The sequence below is a fragment of the Apteryx mantelli genome, chromosome 26, assembly GCF_036417845.1.
Source record: "Apteryx mantelli isolate bAptMan1 chromosome 26, bAptMan1.hap1, whole genome shotgun sequence".
In the NCBI taxonomy this organism is placed as follows: domain Eukaryota; kingdom Metazoa; phylum Chordata; class Aves; order Apterygiformes; family Apterygidae; genus Apteryx; species Apteryx mantelli.
Genome location: NC_090003.1, coordinates 6,639,450 through 6,662,516, shown reverse-complemented (window position 1 = coordinate 6,662,516; position 23,067 = coordinate 6,639,450). Strand labels below are relative to the sequence as shown.

Here is a 23,067-nt window from a genome sequence, read left to right as displayed (position 1 = left end):
ACAAGCATATTCTTAGAGACAGGCTTACTATGTATGTTCCACTGTAAAACTTCACTCCCTTCTGCTTATAACCCGTCTGTATTCAGATGCTTTTCACAATTCAGAAGTGCCATTGCAAAGTGCTCTCTCCTCCCTCGCAGCTGACTATAGAGGCATCATCCCAAGACTGAGGATTCCCTTCATCTGGTTTGGCCGCCGCTGTCTTCAGTAGCGTTGAACTTGACTTTGTGCTGCTTGAATCTGCTTGGCAGTGTATGGCAGTTCCTCTAGAACTGATACTACGCAGCATCGTTATTTCAATACTCTGTGCAGTGACATTTTGAAAGTACAGCCAAAATATTCTTAGCCATTTGTCTCCTGATGTAGTTATGTCCGCAAGAGCCATTCTTCTTCATTAGCATCTACTAGGTCTTGATTTACTGCTATTGGTCGTTGTGGTTTGGTTTTTCATTTGTTTTTCCTCCTGGGCCATTAAGCTGTCAGAGTGACTGCCTTGCCTGTGGCAGCCCATCCGTTCTCTAATTCATCTTCCTTTCTGGGAGGAGAGGATGATAGTAGAAGGGCAAGTTGGACTCCCTCACAGTTGGCAAGCTACTCCGCTGCTACAGAGTATCCAGCCTGAGAAACTCTGAACCTGCAACACCCAGAAAAATTGGTTTGATCAACAGAGCATTCATAGTTGATTTAAAAGAAATAATATAAAACACCCTGATGTTTCCTCTCTGCTGGAGATGAAAGATTGAGAGAGTCCCCTCTGAGATCCTGCCATGACAAGTTTTCATACTAGATTACTGCAGCACTGATACTGTAATTTCTGTCTTCAAACTTGCTGTATTTATCCAAAATGTTTGACAGTGGGAGCCACACACAAACTATTCAGATTCTATATTCCTTGTATTGACGCTTGCAAATAAGTTTTAAATGTCCTTTGTTTGATGGTTTTTGTTTTTTGGGTTTTTTTTTCCCTTAGATTTTTTTTTTTTTTCCTGGATTTGTAGGCTGGAGTTGACAGCTCAGTTGTTAAAATAGGTCTTAGTAACTTCTGAGGAACAAATGCAAACTTTTTTCTGGACTTATGTTTTCAAAGCATAGTGTGTTTTAAATTCTTTTCTGATGATAGGTGATTTGTCATCAGAGTAGCATTATGTCTGAGTTGGCCAGAGGAAAAGAGGTGAATCCCAGGGACTGCTTTTTTTTCCTGCCTGTAGAAAGTGGCTGTCACACAAAGCACAATTCTTAGTAGAGGCTTTTCACTGATCAGAAATTGTGGATTCTTCATAGGGGGCAGCTCCACCAGCAATGCTGTGAAAAGTGGACACAGGTCAATGATGAAACTCAAGCTAAGATGGCTAGGATGGCTGCTGCCGCTGCCTGGGGTCTAGGTAACGTATCCTTCCAGCCATGCTTACGTGACAGTATGTGACAGGCAACACTGTGGAAGCCCAAATACTTTTAACTAACTTCAGAACTACAAAAATGCTAGAACTTCCATAATGAGTGTACCTAATCATGCAATACTAACTGAATATCTTCTGAAATCTATCTTGAAGTAGGATTAGATTTATTTTAAAAGATCATATTGAATTGGCTCAAACAGGAATCAATCTTCTATTCAAACAATATATGTAGAGGGAGCCTATAGATGAACCCAATGCGGTACTGAGTTCAGGCCTAGTTGCTTATATTTAAGCATAGTTTTGTTCTTATCTTGCAGAGAGGGCTGTTGTATTGCTGAAGGTATCTGTTTCTCTGCAGGTCAGTGGGATAGCATGGAAGAATATACCTGCATGATTCCAAGGGACACCCACGATGGTGCCTTCTACAGGGCTGTGCTGGCTCTTCATCAAGACCTTTTCTCATTGGCTCAGCAGGTAACTACCTTCCTTGCTGGCTTCCCAAAACCTAATTTAAGATGAGCTAAGCTACACCCCTGCATGGAAAGGCATGCCACTTTAAAACAGTTGGCTATAACCTGTGAATTACCTGCTAACCTCCTTTGCATTGGTGTATTAGACCTTAATGACTGAGCTTGTATTTCTAGAAGCTCATGTGAGCTCTTGTGTTTCTAGAAACACAGCAGTGAATATCTGTACAGATAGTACTGGTTCAGAGCTGTAGAGCACAAAGAGCCTTAGTCATGCCTAGGCTTCTGTATTTTTATGTCTGTTTGGCAGACAAAAGGTGCATAGAACATCCCTGCAGGGATATCATTCTGCAGAACACTACTTGATAGAAAGCATCAATGGCATAAGACACACACAAAATCCTCCATGGTTATTCTGGGCACGTCTGTGTCTGTTGCAGCTTTTTAGTGAGGCACTCATGTGAATAAAGTACAAGAACTTTTGCTCTAATTTTTCCTGGTAGCAGTGATAAATTTTAAATTGAAAGAGACACCTCAAGGCAAAGAACAAGTCCATTAAGAAGCTCATTAAGCAGAGTGATATTGGTATGTTTGTCTGATACAGAGAAGGTTTGCAGACAGATTTTCCCCTCTGTAGATTTGAAGCACATAGTTTACTTTCCAAGGAAGCTCAAGTACCATTTCTCAGAATTCTGTGCTGACTTGCCAACCTAGATAAAGGAGCAATACAGTCTGCTCTGTCAAAACCCATACATAGATTTTGAGTGATGTACACAATAAAATAAGACAGGCATTCAAAGGGCTAGAGTTTGTGATTAACCTTTAACACTTTGAACAGGAAAAACTGCAGATGAGAGATTATAGAATGACTGGAACCAGAGCAGGACCTTATTTCATGCCTCAAGAGCATGCTGTACTTGCAGAGAGAGAAATGGAATTTGCAGGTCCTGTAAAATTCATAAAAACCTGCTGGGCCACATAAAACAGTGAAACCCATTTTCAGTCATTGTGTATTTTCAGAGAGACATTTCTTGAGGCTTTCTTGTAACTGATTCTCTTGAACTAAAATGTCAACTTCTTTTTCTCTGTAAATGTTACTGCTGATGATCTTGCAATGACACTAGGATCAGAAGTACAGCAAACTTTTATTTGATAGAAAGACAAACTTTACAGACTGTTTAGATGATAAACCCCCTTGACTTCCACCATACCTGCTGCTGGACACTCTCCTTTCCTGTTGGTGGGTTTTTTTTCTTTTCTTTTTTCCTCCATGGGGTGACATCCATTCCTGATCCTTGCTGAAGAACAGAAGTAATGCCAGCTTTGTTTGTGAGGTGGAACAGATGAATAGCAGTTGGAACAGTTGACTTCTCTGGACAAAACAATTCCCTCCACCCCCAAAAATCTTTCTGTTTCAGTGCATTGACAAGGCCAGAGATCTGCTAGATGCTGAGCTGACTGCCATGGCAGGAGAGAGCTACAGTCGAGCCTATGGGGTAAGCGTCTAGCTCTCAGCCTTCATTCTCCTCATTGCTGCTTCAGACTACCTCTAGAAGTTGCTTAAAATGTCCTAATAGTCTTTTAATCAATTATAAGACATGTTTAGGCCCACAAGCTAAATAGCTCTTGTTAGATGATGAATATAACTTTGTAGGAGCAGCCTAGGGACATATTAAACTCCAAAATGAGCTCCACCCCTCAAAAAAAATCAGAATTGGCATTTAGAAAGCTTAGGTCAGTAGGTCATTTAGATACCGGTATAGGGCAGTCTGTCCTTCACCTGTTGGACAGCATATATACTTAAGATTTTGATGCCAAAGTATTGCTCCTTAATTCTAGATTTGTTCTGTAATGATTGGAATGAAATGTGATTTTTTCCTTTAGGCTATGGTATCCTGCCAGATGCTGTCAGAGCTGGAAGAGGTTATCCAGTATAAACTGGTACCAGAACGCCGCGAGATCATTCGCCAGATATGGTGGGAAAGACTGCAGGTACATCTGTGCAAAGACCAAGGATGTAGATGATGATGTGCTGAGCACAAACAGCTTCCTTGCAAGTTGTGGTGTGATGTCTCAGCAGATTTTTCTTTCCGTTTCTCTTTCTGTCCCAACATTATCTATGCCTATGTGGTTACAGGCTTTCTGTCTTTCGAGGTAGTGTCACTGGAACCTCAGTAGGATGTTTTAAGCCTTGAAATAGATGTGTGTGGAATGGAGATGCAAGTAACATCTCCAAGCTGCTTGTCTTAGTGTTGGATATCACCTGAAAATACTGGTTTGGATAAGGCTAGTTTGAACTAGTTACCTGACTGGCTGCATTTTAAAGAGAAGTAAATTATCTCATGATTCTGGAAAACTGGACACAGAATTCACATATTTGTGAAAGACTGTCCTGTTCCCTTTTGGCCTGGTACAAGAATATTTCCCGCTGATTATCCTTGTCCTCTTTTTAATGCCTTTTAGCAACACTGTTTTTCTTGTATTTAAAGAGAAGTTTCTGCCTTTCTTACCCTGAACAGCACAAACCCAAAGCAGCTGTAAATACTTAAAATCAGCCAAATATTTTGAAGTGATTTCCTTACAGGAAGGATCCCTTCACTGAAAGTGCATGTCATTATATGAAGAAGTACTTACAGGACCACTGTTTAAAGAGGTGATCTTTACAAGGCCCACTGCCCCCCCCCCCCCAAAAAAAAAAACAAAACCAAAAAAAAATACCAAGAAACATCATCAGGGTGAATTGTTCAAATTATACTGAATTTTGATATGCTCCTGGGAGGAAGAATCCCTCTCCACACAGTGTTTTTCCCTGTCACTGCTGTATGTGCCTGCTTATGAAAGGTTGTTGCTGCTGTATATTTTTAAATTGTTTGGGAAACTATGACAAAGGTTTTAGTCTCCCAACAGCATTCCTGTCTGGAAAAGCTCAGGAGCATTCCACTGGGGTGGAGAGACTGAGAGTGACAGGAAGCGTAATGTCTGAATACAGCTGTTTATGGTCCTGAAAGCAGTACATACAGTTCTCGTACATTTTATAGCTTCTTTTTAATAATTATGAAATGCATGTTGGATGAATATGTTGAATGTTTGTTTCTATGTCAGAGAACAAGCTTTGCCTGACTACCCTGCCCTCAATTTTGTGAAGGAAAAAAAGGAAAAAAATGGAAAAGAAATAGATGCTTTGGCGTTGAGGTGCTTGTTACCATTGGGCAGCCCTCTGTTTACTACAAAACTAAGTCTAAGCCATCTTTGGATGATACTAACTTCAGAGCATCACTGTTACCCTGAAAGACTGTCAGTGCAACCAGCACCCTGCGTTTGGATGTGTCCATCCCATCCACAGTTCTAGTTCTAGTTCTTTGTAGCATCCTTGAACCATCCAAGTGCAGACCCAAATCCTGCTCTGACTGACTGTGGTGCTGTGGCTCTTCCTTCAGGCGGACAATAACCAAACAGTGCTTGCACTAGCAGCTGGCACTGCAGTCTCTGGCAGAATGTCAGTCCAGTTATGCCAGCCTCTCTAATGGCACTGTGCAAAGAGAAGGAAAAAGGCAATAACAAAGATATCTTTTTAACCATTTGTTTTTGTACCATTTCCATATTGAGACTTGTCACAGTTTAAACCAAAAATAAACTTTAAAACTGGGTTCAGAAGGGTTATGAAACTCTTGACTGGTCTTGGAATTGCATAAATAGCTTCCCTGATTTTGGATGCATTTCTGCTTTAGAAGCTTTTCTCCTTTTTCCATTAGAGGATATCATTAGACTGGGAGCACTGAGCTGGCTTCTCATGCAGTCTTGACTGTGGAGTATAAGGGTCAGGGACTTTTTCACACACAGCAGTTTTGAGGAAATAGCCTGCTATGAATTATGGGTACTGAAATCTCTCCATCTTGGAAAAGTCCCTTCAGATTCTGAATTAAGGCTGTGGGGAGTATATTGGAGACACAACACTAAAATTTTTGCTTTTTTCTCCCAGGGTTGTCAACGGATTGTGGAAGACTGGCAAAGAATACTGATGGTCCGATCTCTTGTCGTGAATCCTCACGAGGACATGAGAACTTGGCTCAAGTATGCCAGCTTGTGTGGGAAGAGTGGGAGACTGGTGAGCTTTGTGAACCCCTGCCCTCTACAGTAGGTTTTTAGATAACTGACTTTGTCATGTCACTTCAACCATAAGCTTTTCCAATACTCTCATCTAAATGGGATGGATTTTCCTCTGAAGAGATTGGTCAGAAGTTGCTGAAACTTTGACCACCACAGAGTTAAGCACTTGTAGCCAAGCATTATTTCTGTTGCATTAGCATTACACCTGAGAGAGACTTGGAGCCAATTTTGTGTTGCGTGCTATTCCTGAAAGTTCTCGTGTAGCACTACTTTATCAGAGACAGCTATTATCAATAATTGCCACTTTTTGTCAAATGTAGAAAGTTATTTTAATTTCATGAAATGTTACGATCCTATTTGAACATTCACCACAACATTTATTACAAATAATACTTGAATCAGAGACTTCCCACTCTTTATTGGCAATGGATTTATTGGAAATGAGAATCTAATGCTCAGAGCCAGAAGAAGACATATGGTCTGTCATGTGGTATTCTTACATGTCCAGAAAGTGGTGATGAGGCTGCTGTTTGAGAGCTCTCCTTATTTTCAGGATAGATCATGGCAGGAATAGTTGACTTGTTACATCCTTGCTCCCTTATGAATTGATACGATGAGTTTATCAAGCACATATCTTTCCCAAATCAGGTATTATGCATCTGTTTCCCAGAGACAGGTGTTGCTAATCATGTCACTGACGGTATCTTGTTTTTGTTATGGTGAAACAGTGGTTTCTGGCTCAAAACTCAGGAGGAAGCCAGTACTGGAAACTGGGGACTCTCACGGATGCTTCTCTTGACATACCACAGCTCTTAGCCATATGCAGGCCCTGCTGTGTGCCACTTGTAATATGTATGCCTCTTTGGCAGCCTTGCCTTATTTTGCTGCCCCCAGATCTATCTCATATGGACTGTCTATGTCTGTTTTCTGCAGCGGGACGGAGGTGTTCTTAAGTGGCAGGCAGTTCAGGGATGGATGTGAAACAGAGGTAAGAATGAACTTGGTTTTAACCAGCTTTTTCTCTTGGCCACTTTCTCTAGGCTTTGGCCCATAAGACACTCGTCCTGCTCTTGGGAGTAGATCCGTCTCGACAGTTGGATCACCCACTGCCAACAGTACATCCCCAAGTGACCTATGCATATATGAAACACATGTGGAAGAGCGCACGTAAGGTACAAAAGAACGGATGACACCCTACATTTCATTGCTTAGGTTTCATGCAGGGCTGTATATGTTAACTCTCCATAGTCCCCACAGAATAAAGTCAAGGCTGAAGGTTTTATTTTTATTCACCTAAAAAAAGAGTAACCAGTCCCTTTCCTTATTGTTACTGAGAAGTTTTTGAAGTTTTATTTTAAAACTCTGCAGTAACCCTAATTTTATTCCCTGCCTGGAAAGATTATCTGTGGTAAAACAGCATCAGGAACCCAAGGGATGCAGCCAAGATTAATGGTCGGTAGTAGCTCTACTGTCCTCACCAGGGTTTTACTGTGTAGGCTTGTTACTTGAGCCACTGTGCTGATGATTACCACATCTCCCCCCTGTCCATATGGTCAGGGTTACACATTGAAAGAGGGAAGAAAGTTCTCTTTTCTCCCCAGTTTGAGAAAAATATCCTGAACAGTTTGTACCTAGCTGCTGAGCAGAACTGACTTTTTTTAAGGATATGACCGAAAACTTCTAACTGAAAGACAGCTGAAAAGTACATAGGGTTTTGTCAGGGGAACAATTTGGCTCCAAAGAGCCTATGGTGAATGTTTTTGACATTGCAACACAGGGAGAATTTACATACTCAAATCCAATAATCTCCAGACTGGATAACTTATCTTTTTTTTTAATATACATTAAAGCCTCCATTTATTCTCATATTCTGCCACATCTTTTTTGTTTTTCCTGCCTTTGAGATTGCCAGCACTGGAGCAGAGCCATTGCTATGGGATCATTGCCATGACCTAACTATTCTTTATTTGAATTTAAAAAGCAGAAGGAGCTGCTGATGAGGCCCTGTTCTGTTGGCTTTGTAAAACAGTGTGATGATCCCTTACTTTCTTCAGTAAATGACCCAAGGAGTTTGTGGGTTTCCTGTGCTTGCCTCTGAGTGAAAGGAGACTTTTCTGTCTTCAACCTGTGATAGAGAAAGAGGCAGATAAGATTCAGGAAATGGTGCAGTTGTAGAAAGCAGAATGAAAGAAGGCACAAAGAGTAAGAGAAGGAAGAGGGAAAGAGAATGTACCTGAAATGTTGCAAGAAGACAGGAAATAAATATGATTAGCAAAACAGCAAAGATGAGGAGGAGACAGCTGTGATTAGAATCACCTCCTCTTGCTCCTTGAATGATTCCATATTTTACTGCAGTACGTAAGCTCTGTGCACAGGGGCTTTTTCTCCTTCTTTCTAACATATTGTGGCTGTGTGCGTGTTTACAAGTGCTTTACCCAAAATAGAAATAATTCTAGACCTGCACACAAATCCTAACCTTTCTCTGAGCACTTTTCTGCTGGGAGGGCTGACTCCATGATTGAGGCCTTTGTAAGCACTTGGAAACTACATGTTTGTTTTTGAAATTCAGGTTAAAGCTGCAACTTTGTGGCAGAAGAAGCTATGTTAGGGTACAATGGAGTCTGTGGTCTGGAGTGAAACTTAACCTGTTCATAGCAAACATGAGATGTGTCTGTAGGGAATTCTCCTATGTTGGTACCAGAACCACTACATGGCTGGATGTATCCCTATGTCCTATTTTGAGTTACCTAAAGAATATTCACCTATACCTAGTTACATATGTAGATGAGAGTTTTATGTAACTGAGTATGTTCACTTGACTGATGTAGGTTACTAGCTGTGGAATGCCCCCATTAATGTTAGAGTGACTTTCCTTTATTTTGCCCTGGGCTAAAACCCTTTTTCTTGATGGCTGACTCCATATTGACATTTGAACCAGACAGATGAGTCATTCCAGTTTAGGTGATTCTTGTCTCTCTCTGAAGTAGCTCATTCCTCCATATGAAGCAGAAGCAAATTGGTTTCCTAGTAGCACATTGTGCAGTTTCTGACCTGAAATGACCTTGCAGTTTGCAAGAGCTTTACTCTAATTGCTTCCAGTGAAGCGTACACACTTCTTTTGCTAAATCTTTAACTTCAGCTTTTCTTACCCCTTAATTCTTTTCAGTGAATTTCAGAGAGTCTTCTCCCAAAATTTGGTAGCGCGAATTGCTTTAGCACTACTGCCTGTGTAATCTGCTGGCAAAGAAGCAATGTACAGTTGTACTTCTTAAACAATTTCAGGAGAAATCTAGATTTTCATTTGTTGAAACACCTCAAAGTTTTCATTCCGTGGTGTGCATTGTAAGCCTAGACGAAGCTCAGGAGTTAGGAGGGAAGCTCGGGGAGCTGTGAGTTTTCACTTAGCCAGTATTTTCTCAAACCAATTTTCTCAAGCAGTAGCTTCGTATAGACAAGCTTCCAGGGATCTGTGATCCTGTCTGTCATGGTACCGACCTGGTCAGGTACAGTTTGTAAACTATGAACATTTGTTAGATTGTTGGGATTGCTGGACTGCCTTCGATGTGTATGTTCAACTGCAAGTCAAATGAGACATCTGTTTGATTGCTAGAATCTCACTTTGAGTGAGCAGTAATGGGACATTCTCTGTTGTTGAAGGTTTCTCCTCATACAGTATTTACCTTGTCATTTTGCCAGAGCTGGGTTCTTGTGCATCAGAGCACAATGTTAGCTTGTGTTGTAGTCAAAAACATGACCAACCATATGTATGTCATGAAGCTGAGCCTAGCATCAAAGGATGCAGTTATTAATTCCTCAGTGTAGCAATTCAGTGTCCAGACTTATAAGCTGTTAAGAATCCCTAACCTCTTTGTTTATTTAGTGCTACAGACCAGGACTATAAACTGATTTTAGAGGGCTGTAAATGGTTAAAAGGCTTTGAAAGAAAACAGAACTATAGTTTTTACTTCCTGTGAAAATTTATTTCCACATTGTCTTTCTCTCTTGTGAAGTTGCATTTAACCCCCACGGTCCTTACCACTGTCGTCATCCAATTACAGATTGACGCGTTCCAGCACATGCAGCACTTCGTGCAGACAATGCAGCAGCAGGCACAGCATGCTATTGCGACTGAGGACCAGCAGCACAAGCAGGAACTTCACAAACTCATGGCACGGTCAGCACTTGGTCTTTGGAGACCTTTTACCTGTATGGAGACACTGATGTCTTTCCTGAGGTTGCAGGGTCTGTGCAGATCAGGCATTTCAGACAAAACCTCCACTTTGAGAGGAGCAGAATATTTCCTGTTTAGTTGGTAGAGAGCAGTTTGGTATTACATCCTTATCTGTTTATGATTTCAGTAAATGTTATTGTGACAAATCATTGTAAACAAGCTTGTATGTGTCACTGGAAACTGGTTGTATTTTTCCTGCACTGTGGCTCATTGGCAGAAGGCAGAGTTCGCAGCATGACTATTTCTTTGGTTTTTAGGGGATCCACTCCGTAGGAAAGGAGCATTTCTATTATGCCTCGTATATTTGTACTTGGCAGCTGGTGCCCTCAGTACGACAGCAGTGCCTTGGGCAATGGGTACCCGGCATGTGATAGTCTCTTAAAATATTGTTGCATTAAAAATACATCTAATAATCTCCATTTTCTTCCACGTATCTATGGGTGCCTTACTGATTGTGTCGTTTCCCATTTAAATAAGAAATTGCATAGTGTTTATTGCTGAAGGGAATTTTTAAAGAGAGCCATGCATCTCATTCTCTTTTATGAGACTGGGAACCCGATAACAGCTTTTTTTTTTTTTTTTTTCCCGTAGTGACTATCTTGGAAGGCAGGTTAGCGATGAGTTACGCACAAAATTTTTCTTGCACAAGGCTTGTTGGAAACTGCAAAATATAGAAAGCACAGATGTGCGACTGTGGTATTTAAAACCTGTTGAGGGAGTGAAGTATTAGGCTTTGCACAGCCCTTCACAGCCCCACCCTGCTGCAGTGAAAATGCTTTGTTTTTCTTCCCTCAGGGAGGGGATGACTTAACGAGGCTCTGGCTTGGCCCAAGAGCACTTCTGCGGCGTTTCCACTGGCTGGTTGTCACTGTGTGTTCTCTCCAGAAGGCTAGTTCGTAGGGTGATAAGTATAGCTAGCCAGCACATAGGCTGTGTGCATTTTATCAGTCAAATCCTTTTATGCTCCTGTTAACTTCTTAAATCAGTTTTATAACGGATATAAAGGAGGAACAAAGTTTGATCCCTACCCCACCCTCTAAAAATGAAACCATTAGCTAGCTAGTTTGCTTCACACTTAAAAACAGAATGTAGGGTTTTTGAACTTTACCCGTTGAAGCTACCACGTATGCTGCCTGTCTGCAGAAGAGGCTTACTGAGGGTGTTTACCACACAACGTCTTTCAGACATTGCATAAGAAGTCTGCCTATTAATCCAGAAGTCTTCATTTTCATCCTACGTTCTGTCTGAGAGTTAATAATCCTTTTGCTTAATCAGGTGTTTCCTGAAACTGGGTGAGTGGCAACTGAATCTCCAAGGCATCAATGAGAGCACCATCCCCAAAGTTTTGCAATACTACAGTGCTGCAACAGAGCATGATCGCAACTGGTACAAGGTCAGTAAGGAAAAGGTTCAAGGCACAGTTGCAGGGAGATCAGTAATCTGACCACACCCCATAATACAGGAAAGGAAGATGTTGATAGGAAAATGCCCTTTAACTCTGCCTTGTTACTGTGAGTAGGATTAGAAACCAAGAAAGCAGCCTGTAGCAACCATGAGGTGGTTGTTTAGAATTTTATCTGGCCAGGATAACTAGACCAGAGATCGGTTACTAGTCTTGCAGTTGGGACTTTCTCTCCTGTCAATTAACAGTGAAGGAGAAAGGGTAATCTAAGCTGAAATACTTTAAGCTGTTTTTGCTTAGTATACTGAACTAGGAAGAGTCTTGTTACTAACTCTCTAAAGAGCCTTTGACTTAAGGGTTCTGAATTAATATTTGATGCCAGATCTCCTCTGGGGCAGCCTTCTCCTTCATCTTGTCTCCTTAAGCCTCCCCTAATTCTAACATACCATTCTTCATTTTAAGCTTTGAAAAATTAAAGAATATGGGAATGCAATGTGACACAAATTTTGCTACAGAGCTCCTTTGATGCCACAATATCCAACATGGAGTTGTTGGCCAAGTACTTGCCATGATATTATTCAAGATAATAAGGAAATGAAAACTACAGTTGATAGAGAAAGAGAGAAAGCAAAGCACTGTGTTGTCTGCAGGGCATTACTTACTACCGTTGTCCATGGGCTTTGAAAAGTTGGGACCACGTCTCTGATCTCTAGACAGTACAGGTTGCAGAAAGGATTCATCTTTCCTCTGATTTTTGTTGAAGTTCTCTTCTTTTGGCAGGCCTGGCATGCATGGGCAGTGATGAACTTTGAAGCTGTGCTTCACTACAAACATCAGAACCAGGCCAGAGATGAGAAGAAGAAACTACGTCATGCCAGTGGAGCCAGCATCACCAGTGCCAACACAGAGGGCAGCAACAGTGAGAGTGAGGCAGAAAGCACAGAGAACAGCCCCATCCCATCTCCGGTGCAGAAGAAAGTCACTGAGGTACCATTCTTCCCTGTTTAGGTTGAGAGATCGATACTTATTGCTCACTCACAGGAAAAGGTTATGGTGGAGAACAAGCTACTATGTGTGTTTGGTTTTTGGAAGTTGTTCATATATATGCCCATAGCTTTTACAGCAAAAGCAAGGAAGTTCAGGTTAACTCAATCTTAAGAGAAGAGGACTTAATTAATGAAAATGACCATAGATTAGCTGGGAACTAAGAGCAAAGTCATAGAGAGTTGTCATAGGTGATATGATGTGCAGTAACAAATACTCCTGTCTAAGCACTCCATGATAGAAGACACTGTCAGGAACCTGTCTTTTACTTACCAGCTACGGGAGGATTGTAGCTTTTAGTCTTGCTTGCTGTTCCTATTTTTTGCCAATTTAAGTATACTAAGACTTCTGACTATGTTCCCTGCCAGGCTGAGATATATGTGTGTAGTCAAGCAAAATATCAAGTCTTGCAAGGAACATGAGCAGAGGTCACTCATAGTGTGAATTAGATCTATGTTTCTGCATAGTTCTCCCTTCTCCCCCTTGCCTAGTTTAGGTTTCATGTGGATGGATAGCCTTGTGTAGAGCTAATGTAGCAATTTTCATTCCAAAAGGATTTATCCAAGACCCTCTTGATGTATACAGTCCCTGCCGTCCAGGGTTTCTTCCGATCCATATCTCTGTCTCGAGGAAACAACCTACAAGACACTCTAAGGTATATAATACAGCACACAGTAAATAAAATCTAGCTGATAAGGGAACGTGCTTTAAGTGCATGCTTTAAAATGAGGTATAACCCATTTCTACTTTCTTTTTCATGGCTAAATTGAGTGGATGCTAAATATTCGGTCCAAGGTAGTTTATGTTCCTACGTGCTTATCCTGTGTTTCTTAGTTCTTGGAAGAAGAGTCTGTTGTAAATGGATCTGAAGATATTTGACTGAAATGTTCTGTTTCATTCCTGATGAATGTGTTTCTTCTTTTCAGGGTCCTTACTCTGTGGTTTGACTATGGTCACTGGCCTGATGTGAACGAGGCTTTGGTTGAAGGAGTCAAGGCAATCCAAATAGATACTTGGCTGCAGGTAAGGAACACAAAGGGCTAGGACAGCTCCCAGTTCTACAGGGAGTTTGGGAATCTGTAATATCTGTAATGATCCTTTGCCAAATAATCCTCTGTAGGTGAGTGATGAGAGCAGTGTATTAGCAGTACAATTTGTAACTTATTTAACAAGCATCTTGAAGAGAGACAGGAGTAGCATTCTTGCATGCATTTCTGTATTCATATGCAATTATTGCATATGAATGAGAAAGAGTAAAGATTTTAAAATTAGAGATGATGTGTATTCAGTGATGACCAAATATAAAACATCGCTTTGCTGCTCTAATATAATTCAGACTGTGGGTCTATTTCAAGATTACTTTGTCAAATGAGTCTTGTAAAAATAGCTTCATTACTTAATTTGAGTGTTACACTTCATTCAAGGTATGGAAGATCCTGTAGTAGTTTTGCACATTATATTTGTCCTCTCACCCACCTGGTCTGCGTTCCTGACACTGTTTGGAACTTTGCTGTGTTATCCTCTGACTAGTTCAAAAATGAATGATGAGTCTTCCTGTCTCCTTTAGAGACTGTGAGGTCTCTGGCAGAGAGCAGACAGCTTGTGAGCTGCAAACATGAGATGACTGGGGTATTTATTTTTCTTATCCTTTCTATTAGGTTATCCCTCAGCTCATTGCAAGAATTGACACCCCTCGACCGTTAGTAGGGCGTCTCATTCACCAGCTCCTCACAGATATTGGACGGTACCATCCCCAGGTAACCTGTGGCTTAGAGGAAGATTTTTCCATCAACTCCTAGACAATTAAGGCATTTCCTTTATGTTCTGTTTCACCTGCCATACATGTCTACAGTGAAAGGCACAGCAGGGGGAGATGGGGACTATTTTTGCTTCTCCTTCCTTTATCTCAGCCCTGTTCACAGGAAAGATGGACAGGAGGGGTAGATGAGCCATGCAGTTTTCTACTAGGAAACTGGATAGTGAAAATCACCTTTTTAAATCTAACCTCATTAACTGACTATTAAGAGGCAGCAATTGCTCCACAGATATTTTATCTGAATTTCTTCCCACATTGGGGAAAATCACAACAGGCTAGAGAATTTTCTGTTCCTCCTGTTTGACACCAGCTTTTAAAGTCATTCAGCTACTCAGCAAATTAAAATCTGATCTTTTCAGACTGTAGGAGTTCAAATGGCAAACTCCTATCAGCTCTTTCAAGAAGCAGGCTTGCTTTCTCTTGTCCTGCCCTAAGACTGCCACTTACTAATGTTTTGCTAGTCTTCAATTTATATAGCTCTCCTGCATGGTTGTAAAATGTTATTGGTTGATGTCACTATAGGCTTTGATTTATCCTTTGACTGTGGCCTCTAAATCCACAACTACTGCACGTCACAACGCTGCAAATAAGATCTTGAAAAACATGTGTGAGCACAGTAACACTCTGGTGCAGCAGGCAATGATGGTGAGTGCTTTGTCTACCGTAAGGTATATTGCATTTCAGGGATGGATGTATCACATGTATATTAAATTTGTGGTTTTCATAGACAGCCCCCCTCACTAAACTAGAAATGACTGTTCACTGTTAATTTTGTTCAAGTACAATTAATTATTTTGTATTCTTGTATTTGGAAGGCATTATAGTATTAGAGTATATAATTTCAAGAAAATCCTTTATGTAAAAAGGACAGTAACAGTCACTCAGTTCTTGTGTCTCCTTTGAATAAATTTAGAGAAGAAATACATGAAGGAACATTATTCCACAAAGAGAAATTTTTGCTTAATGAGAAGTGGAAACAAACCTTACCGTGCATAACATGGAAAGAGTAATTCAATTGCTAAGGATTTTATGAATGAATGAAAAGTAATATTTCCAGGCCAAGTTACACAAATATATATACAATTTCAAAAGCAACAAATAACATGCAAAAAGTCTGGTCAACTTTTTGCAGAAAAATGTGTAATGTAATTGGGGAAGTTTTTGTGGCTCCCTCTAGCGGTCAGCAAGAAATATTTCATAATCTTTGGAGAAGGTGGTAATTTTGCATTTTTACATCAGTATGCAGTCATTGCATTTTTCTTTTGGTATTTAATCTTTTTCCTGTCCTAAAACAGGTGAGTGAAGAGCTAATCCGTGTAGCCATCCTGTGGCATGAGATGTGGCACGAAGGGTTGGAAGAAGCATCTCGTCTATACTTTGGAGAAAGGAATGTGAAGGGAATGTTTGAGGTGCTGGAACCACTTCACGCAATGATGGAGCGTGGGCCTCAGACTTTAAAAGAGACGTCCTTCAATCAGGTATCAGCAAATGCCTGAGATCGTGACCTTCTCTTTGCCCTCAAAAGCAGGCGGGACAGCCACTTTTCCCAGATGTGTTCCAAGGACCTTTACAACCTAACACAGAGTGAGGCTCTTGGGACTAATTACATTAGCTGAGATTTCATTACCGATATTTATCTTTGGATCTGTATACTTTTTGGTGACTACAGTACTATATGAACATAATAGTACAGATAGCCCTGGAGTCTTGTCAGCTATGTGTCATGTGGGGCCTGGAAAACATGCAACTGCTTTGCAGTTAATCCTTTTAATGCAAGTCCACTTTGCTTCACAGTAGCCACAAGCACTGATAGTAAAGATGACGTCTCTCAAGCTGGCAAAACTAATTCTTTCGAGCTTGAGTGTACTGTTAAAGGGTGATCCTATGCTTTCTGCTGCCTGCTATCGTGAAGCCACTTTGTAATATTGCCCAATAAACTCAGTGCAGGTCTTGGAGCCAAAAATTCCTGGTCTCTTAATTCTGAGATGTTGTGAAAATTTGGGATCAAATATTTGTAGTGCAATTTGAACATAGACCATGATGCTCTGTGTAGGTATTAAGTGGTCTCTACCTGTTCCACTGTAGTCTGTAGAAATGTGGGGTTTTTTGTTCTTGTTTTTTTTCATCTTTTCTTCCATAGGCCTATGGCAGAGATCTAATGGAAGCTCAGGAATGGTGCAGGAAGTACATGAAATCAGGAAATGTCAAAGACCTGACCCAGGCTTGGGATCTCTATTACCACGTGTTCAGGCGTATCTCAAAGCAGCTGCCTCAGGTGGGGGGAGAGGTACAGTTCTGTCGTGGGTCTTACAGTGTGAGCTGTCAATACCTGTTTCTATTTCATTTTCTGCTTATTCAAAATATTCAAATTTGGTATTCTGGGAATACCTGCATATGATTTGTTCAGAAGCTGCGTAAGCTGCGAAGTCGCAGCTTATGCAGTGCTTTCTGCAAGCAAGCGATGTATTGACAGCTGACTGAACTGTTTTAGGCCCCTTCTACAGTATGAATTCTTCAGATGTTTCAGTGAGATTTAACTGAAATGCTGGGGGGGGCTGTATTTCTTTTGTTGTTGGTAGCTCACTTCTTTGGAACTACAATACGTGTCACCAAAACTCTTAATGTGCCGAGACCTGGAACTGGCAGTGCCAGGCACGTATGATCCCAACCAGCCCATCATCCGCATCCAGTCCATTGCACCCTCGCTGCAGGTCATCACCTCCAAGCAGCGGCCCAGGAAATTAACATTAATGGGTAAGAGATACCAGTTTTCACTTCGCTAGTCTAGTGTTTAAACAGTTATTTTTAGTTCAAACTGCATATTTATCAGGTAAAACTTCTCCAACATTTCTTTTCCAATGAGGCGTTTTATGGTAGTCCAGTTAGTTTGACTGCTGTGCTTTCCAGTTCTTGAGTGCCCGTGTATTTACTTTTCTCTAGCTGTTCAGCAGGTGTAAATTTTCCCCCTATAAATTCTTTTGCAGGAAGCAACGGGCATGAGTTTGTATTCCTTCTGAAAGGTCATGAGGACCTTCGCCAAGATGAAAGAGTGATGCAGCTTTTTGGATTGGTTAACACTCTGCTAGCAAATGACCCAACTTCTCTTCGTAAAAACCTCAGGTATGTGGGACTGATGTAACCACTGAACCTGCTTGTGCAAAAGTGATGTCCTGCGTAGGTGCAGCTTCCAAGTAACCCTCAGCACAGCCAGCTGGTTTGTGAGGAGTAGGAGCATCTTGGCACTAAGGTCATTAAAAAAAAAAAAAAATCGGCATTCATAAAACTCAAATTTGAATGAAATGTATCCTGAAGAGATTGTTTGTTTTTCTTTAATTCAAGTCCCATTTAGTGAATAGTCATAGTCTTTGAGATAACTTCTATTTTAAGGTAGTTCATGTACTGGCCTAGGAGCCTGACAGCAGACCATATTAACAGTCTTCCTGGTTTACTAGGCCTAGCAACTACTGCACTGATGTTATACCGTAGATGATAGTCCTCCTTTCGGGAGGTGCAAGTCTTGTGAAATCATGACTTCTTGTCAAGGACTTCTTATTACAGTTGCTGTATAGTTGCTTGATGAATAGTCTGCGTGCACTGTGTTTCAAGCACAAACACATCAAATGTCTTGAGCAAATTATAGATCATTGTGGGTGACCTAGCAGGCATCTTCTAAAAGCAGTCTTTTGGTGAACACCGCATAAGCTTCAAGAATATGTCCTTAGAGTATCTGATGGCAGTCTATCCAGATGGATGTTCCTGTTCTGTTTGAAGAAAAGAAAAACAGGGCAACTACTAAAGAGACAATTTGGATCAGATTCAGATTTTAGTGGTAGTTTTAAGCATTCTGAAATGTAATAATTCATGCAACACTTTAAACTCTGATTCTCCATTTTTCTTGTAGCATCCAGAGATATGCTGTTATTCCACTGTCTACAAATTCAGGCTTGATTGGTTGGGTCCCCCACTGTGACACACTGCACGCACTCATCCGAGATTACAGAGAGAAGAAAAAGATCCTGCTCAATATTGAACATCGCATCATGCTCAGGGTAAAGGAAAAGCTTGCAGATTTTTTTGGTACAATCTTTTAGGACTCCAGTGCTCACTGAAGAACAGTGGTGTACAGGCTCTTCTTCCTTTAGCTATTTTCTGATGGTTATTGGTACCAGTAATAAATACAAGAACATCAGATGAAAATTCTAAAATACTACAAAAGGGTAAAATTGGCCATAAGTTTATTTGTTTCTCCTTTCCTATTTTAGCAGTGACTGCAAGTTGTTACCATCTGGTAACTAAAATGTGTTTGGAGTTTTGCATGAATATGGTGTGCCTCATACAAGGTGCCATGCTGCTGGCATTTACAAACATTGTGTCTAAGCAGCAAGGCTAAAAATTAGGCAGACTGGAGAAACTGAACATCACTAGAAAAGCTGGAATTTGCTGCCAATAAGGAAAGGGTGTGCCAACCCAGAAGATGTATTTGGAAACTGTCTTCAAAACATATTTACCTCAGCAGTATTTAAATTACATATGGCTATGAAATAGTCTGTGGATGCTGAATCGTTTGCTATCACATTTCAAATGAATTCTTCACTGCTGGCTAGTCATCTTGATGTGTTTGGGAATGTACTAGTCTGTCTGCAAATAATAATTTCGTATCAAGTTTATCTTTAAATTATTTGTGATTACCATGTTTCTCATATTACAACCAGGGATCAAAGGAGGCTTTTAGCTGATGAGTTTCACTTCTCAATTATAGATGGCTCCAGATTATGACCACCTGACTTTGATGCAGAAGGTAGAAGTATTTGAACATGCTGTCAATAACACAGCTGGTGATGACCTTGCCAAATTGCTGTGGCTGAAAAGTCCAAGCTCGGAGGTGAGTTAGGCACATGTAATGGCTTATGTTTGGCAATTGGCATAACATGCAACTGCCTTCTCTGGAGAGTGTGGGAGAGGTGGGTGAACTGCACCTCATAAACTCCAAATTAATCCCTGAAGCATACGTATCCACCAAGGGGCCTTATAGGGCTCAGGTCACACTGGCTGCCAGAGTGCAGTCCACAGCACAAGATCATTGTGCATAGGGAGAGATAAAGAGGATCCTAAATATGTTTGCAGCAATGGGTGTGCTGAGCTATTGACATCAGTCAATACAATGCAATGGAAAGAAGAGTGCCTCTGAAATCGCTCCCTCTTAATTGCTTAGGCATCTAATTCTAGGGTTGTTTGAATCCCCTCAGGCTGTGGCGCGTATTGACCTAAATATATAACAGTTTGGCTTCATGCAAAACCCAATTAGTTATTGTATAAATTAAAATATAAACTGAAACATGAAACGTCTGTCTGGCTTTGTTGCGGGTACCCTTCTGTGCATTTTGGGGAATTGTTCTTAAGAAACAGAAATAGGTTAAGCAAGCCAACTCCTGCCTGCCTGCTTTACTTTTTTCTATTTTGTCTCCACTTGTAGGTGTGGTTTGACAGAAGAACTAATTACACTCGCTCACTAGCTGTGATGTCAATGGTTGGGTACATTTTGGGCCTCGGGGACAGGTAAGTGAAATTGAGGAAGTTTCTTTTAAATACAAGCAGAGACTGTATGCCTGTCAGTTCATTCCTTGGATCTGTTCTTATGCTAACAAATTCTATTGTGGATGTTGCTGAGTTGTAATTGATGCCATCTTTCAGGACCTAACTGTGCCACCATTATTTTCACCACTGCATATAGGGTTTGTGTGTCTTGAGTGCAAATAAGAGTTTCTTCCATTTTGGGAGGAATATACACAAAATTAGGTCAAGAACCACAAGTTCTAATTCAGGCCTTTCATTCACAGAATGGGAAATCTTTCTCCATCCTTTCTGTAAAAAGGAAGTAGTGTTGACTCTTGCAGCCAGTCTGTAGGCTTCTGTGTACTTCAATGCATATGAGATTGCATTTTTTTGCGATGTCTGTCAGGAGTGCACATGTACCTCTAGCTTTTTTGGGAAGGAAAGAAGCACTATTATCAAGCAGCAGTTCTTATCCTCTGAAGTAACAAAAAGAAGTCCAGCAAGCATTGAGTGTCAGAGGTCTTTTGGTTCTGCATCCGAATGCATTAAATAACACTCTTTTCCACACCTTTTTGCCTGATGGATATTATTCTGTGAGGCAGGAAAAACTCTAGTGCCGTGTTCATTCATAGCAGTTGTTACAGACACATGAAGTCCCCATAAATACCGCCCAAAGGCTGGTCTAGATGCATGACTGAAAACAAATGAAAGTTAGCATTGATTTTAAATATTACTTAACACAGTGCATTTTCTGATCTGCTATGCAGACATGTTCTGGAGGGAAGTAGACATCATAACTGAGCTCAGGTGAATAATGAAAAAAAAAATGGTAAAAAGAACAGTGTTTGATTTTTTTGTATGTGCTTTACTGTCAAAAGAGGACTTCATAACTTCCAAAATACTTATGAAGACCTCTCAAATGTTTTCATAATAGCATCTTTTTATTCCTAAACTTAAAGGTTTTTATAATGAAAGTATAAACCTTTGAAAATTGAATTAAATCAAAATTGAACCAAGTCAGCATGAATAACAGCATCCTGGTTTCTCCTAGTCTAGGTTGATTCTCTCCTGCTCTGGTAATAATCCAGTTTGCATTACTTCACCTGTGGCATAGTTCACTATGCTTTTCTATACTGAAAACATTAAAAAACATAAAGCAAGTAGAAAAATTTATCCTGACTGAAAAAGAAATGTTCAAATCCAAGAAATGTACTGATGGCTCTGATCCAATTGATTGTCTTCCAAGGTGAGATCATCTCTGGTAACTTCTGAGAGGTAATTACAAAAATAATGTGATAGATGCACTGTCAGGAAGCTATTTTGTTCATCTTGAGATTGAAGGTCTCGGACAGGCATGCTGTCACTGCTTGTTCTTGTTCCTGAAGATAAATATCATTTCAGACTAGAGCTGTGATTCAATTTATGTTTTTCTAATGATCTGTCACTCTGGCTTTTCTCCTACTCCTTCATCAAAGACACCCTTCCAATCTGATGTTAGACAGACTGAGCGGAAAGATCCTACATATTGACTTTGGGGACTGTTTTGAGGTAAATCTTTGTATTTGGATGTATATTTCTGCAATATATCACATCTGGTGCAACAGAAATTAATCTACAAGCCAGGACAAACTGACCTTGGAGTGTGATCCTGAGCAAGCCTTTTGGCTCTTTTTTGGGCTTCACTTTGCCTACAGGCAAAATGCAATTAGTACGTACTTTATCTCAGAGGGGTGTCATGGGGATTAGTTAACCACTATGGGGCAAGCAAAGAAGTGCTAACATCACTTTCCCATACAATTTCTTAGAGCAATCTAAGCTGCTGATAGGCAGCCTGGGTTACTTGACACTAGCAGCCTGAGCACATGATTAAGTTTTCCTTGTGTTATCAAGTCAATTATCCAGCTTCTCCTAAAAACTGCTGAAAACTGAGGAACGTAAATCTGGGACATATTTCATAGTTGTAATTACAACCTTTAAGGTTGTAGCAAAAAAACAACAACCAAAAACAGTGCTTATTAACTCTTAAATAATAAGTTAGCTATTAATTTAATAATCGTCCACCATTGTGTGTTTAGGTTGCAATGACGAGAGAAAAGTTCCCAGAGAAGATTCCATTTCGGTTAACAAGGATGCTGACAAATGCTATGGAGGTGAAGTATCCCCTCTTTGACAAGAAGGGAATTGTTCCCTGGGAAAATGGCACTGATTTCTCACTTTTTCTTGTACTTTCTGTTGTGGTTGAATCTTTCCACTCCTGCAAGAAGCAGAGGTCTTAATATTTCAGCTTCATTTTCTGTAAGTTAAAATATCCCCTATCGTTTTTACAGCACATTACTGTAGAAAGCAACTTTTCACTGATGGAGGGGGGGGGAAAAATTTTTTTTCTCCAATTTCTCAGGCCTTCCGTAGTTTCCTCATTTTAAATAGTTGTTTGCATCAACCAAGCACAACCAATAGCGTGGTACTTTACAATGATCAACCTGATGTCACATCTGCATTACTCCAATCAATACATCAGTAAATCAGAAGGAAGGGGCCTCTTAAATTGTAACGTACCTCTGTCTTGTTCTCTTAATGAACAGAGTGTAGTGGAAGTGGACTCCAGTTCAAAGCACAAGCCATTTCCTGCTCCCTGAATGTTAGGGTTGGAGTTGCAAAGTGAAAGAAGCAGCGTGATTGATTCACTTCTTTCTCTTCTGAAGGTGACGGGCCTAGATGGTAATTACAGAATCACCTGTCACACTGTGATGGAGGTCCTGCGCGAGCACAAGGACAGTGTCATGGCTGTGCTAGAAGCCTTTGTATACGATCCCTTATTGAACTGGAGGCTGATGGACAGTAAGTTGTTCAGATAAAACGATGATAGCAGGAGAGTCATCAGTCAGATTAAAATTATATTCATGTAAGAAATCCGAACGCCTGAAATCAAATGTCTGTTTAAGGTCAGTCTGTTTAAACTGTAGATATTTAAGCACTGATTGTGCAAACACCCAGTTTTAGGAATCATAATATGAAGTTACCACAGTGGTTAAAATCTTTTTTCCCTTAAG

General features: G+C 40.5%; 1 protein-coding gene across 4 annotated transcripts in view; it reads left to right on the top strand.

The window, feature by feature from the left end:
- MTOR (mechanistic target of rapamycin kinase) overlaps window positions 1-23,067 on the top strand; it is a 69,279-nt gene that overhangs the window by 42,442 nt on the left and 3,770 nt on the right. For all 4 annotated transcript variants that reach the window (XM_067311218.1, XM_067311217.1, XM_067311216.1 and 1 more), the window contains 23 exons: window positions 1,282-1,382; window positions 1,756-1,871; window positions 3,283-3,360; window positions 3,749-3,856; window positions 5,844-5,969; window positions 7,012-7,143; window positions 10,030-10,145; window positions 11,478-11,595; window positions 12,385-12,591; window positions 13,203-13,303; window positions 13,575-13,671; window positions 14,307-14,405; window positions 14,987-15,109; window positions 15,760-15,942; window positions 16,605-16,739; window positions 17,044-17,218; window positions 17,449-17,584; window positions 18,366-18,513; window positions 19,224-19,346; window positions 19,938-20,020; window positions 21,493-21,565; window positions 22,093-22,167; window positions 22,720-22,855. In XM_067311218.1, the coding sequence (XP_067167319.1) occupies window positions 1,282-1,382; window positions 1,756-1,871; window positions 3,283-3,360; window positions 3,749-3,856; window positions 5,844-5,969; window positions 7,012-7,143; window positions 10,030-10,145; window positions 11,478-11,595; window positions 12,385-12,591; window positions 13,203-13,303; window positions 13,575-13,671; window positions 14,307-14,405; window positions 14,987-15,109; window positions 15,760-15,942; window positions 16,605-16,739; window positions 17,044-17,218; window positions 17,449-17,584; window positions 18,366-18,513; window positions 19,224-19,346; window positions 19,938-20,020; window positions 21,493-21,565; window positions 22,093-22,167; window positions 22,720-22,855 (2,789 nt within the window). The remainder of the gene's footprint in view (window positions 1-1,281; window positions 1,383-1,755; window positions 1,872-3,282; window positions 3,361-3,748; window positions 3,857-5,843; window positions 5,970-7,011; window positions 7,144-10,029; window positions 10,146-11,477; window positions 11,596-12,384; window positions 12,592-13,202; window positions 13,304-13,574; window positions 13,672-14,306; window positions 14,406-14,986; window positions 15,110-15,759; window positions 15,943-16,604; window positions 16,740-17,043; window positions 17,219-17,448; window positions 17,585-18,365; window positions 18,514-19,223; window positions 19,347-19,937; window positions 20,021-21,492; window positions 21,566-22,092; window positions 22,168-22,719; window positions 22,856-23,067) is intronic.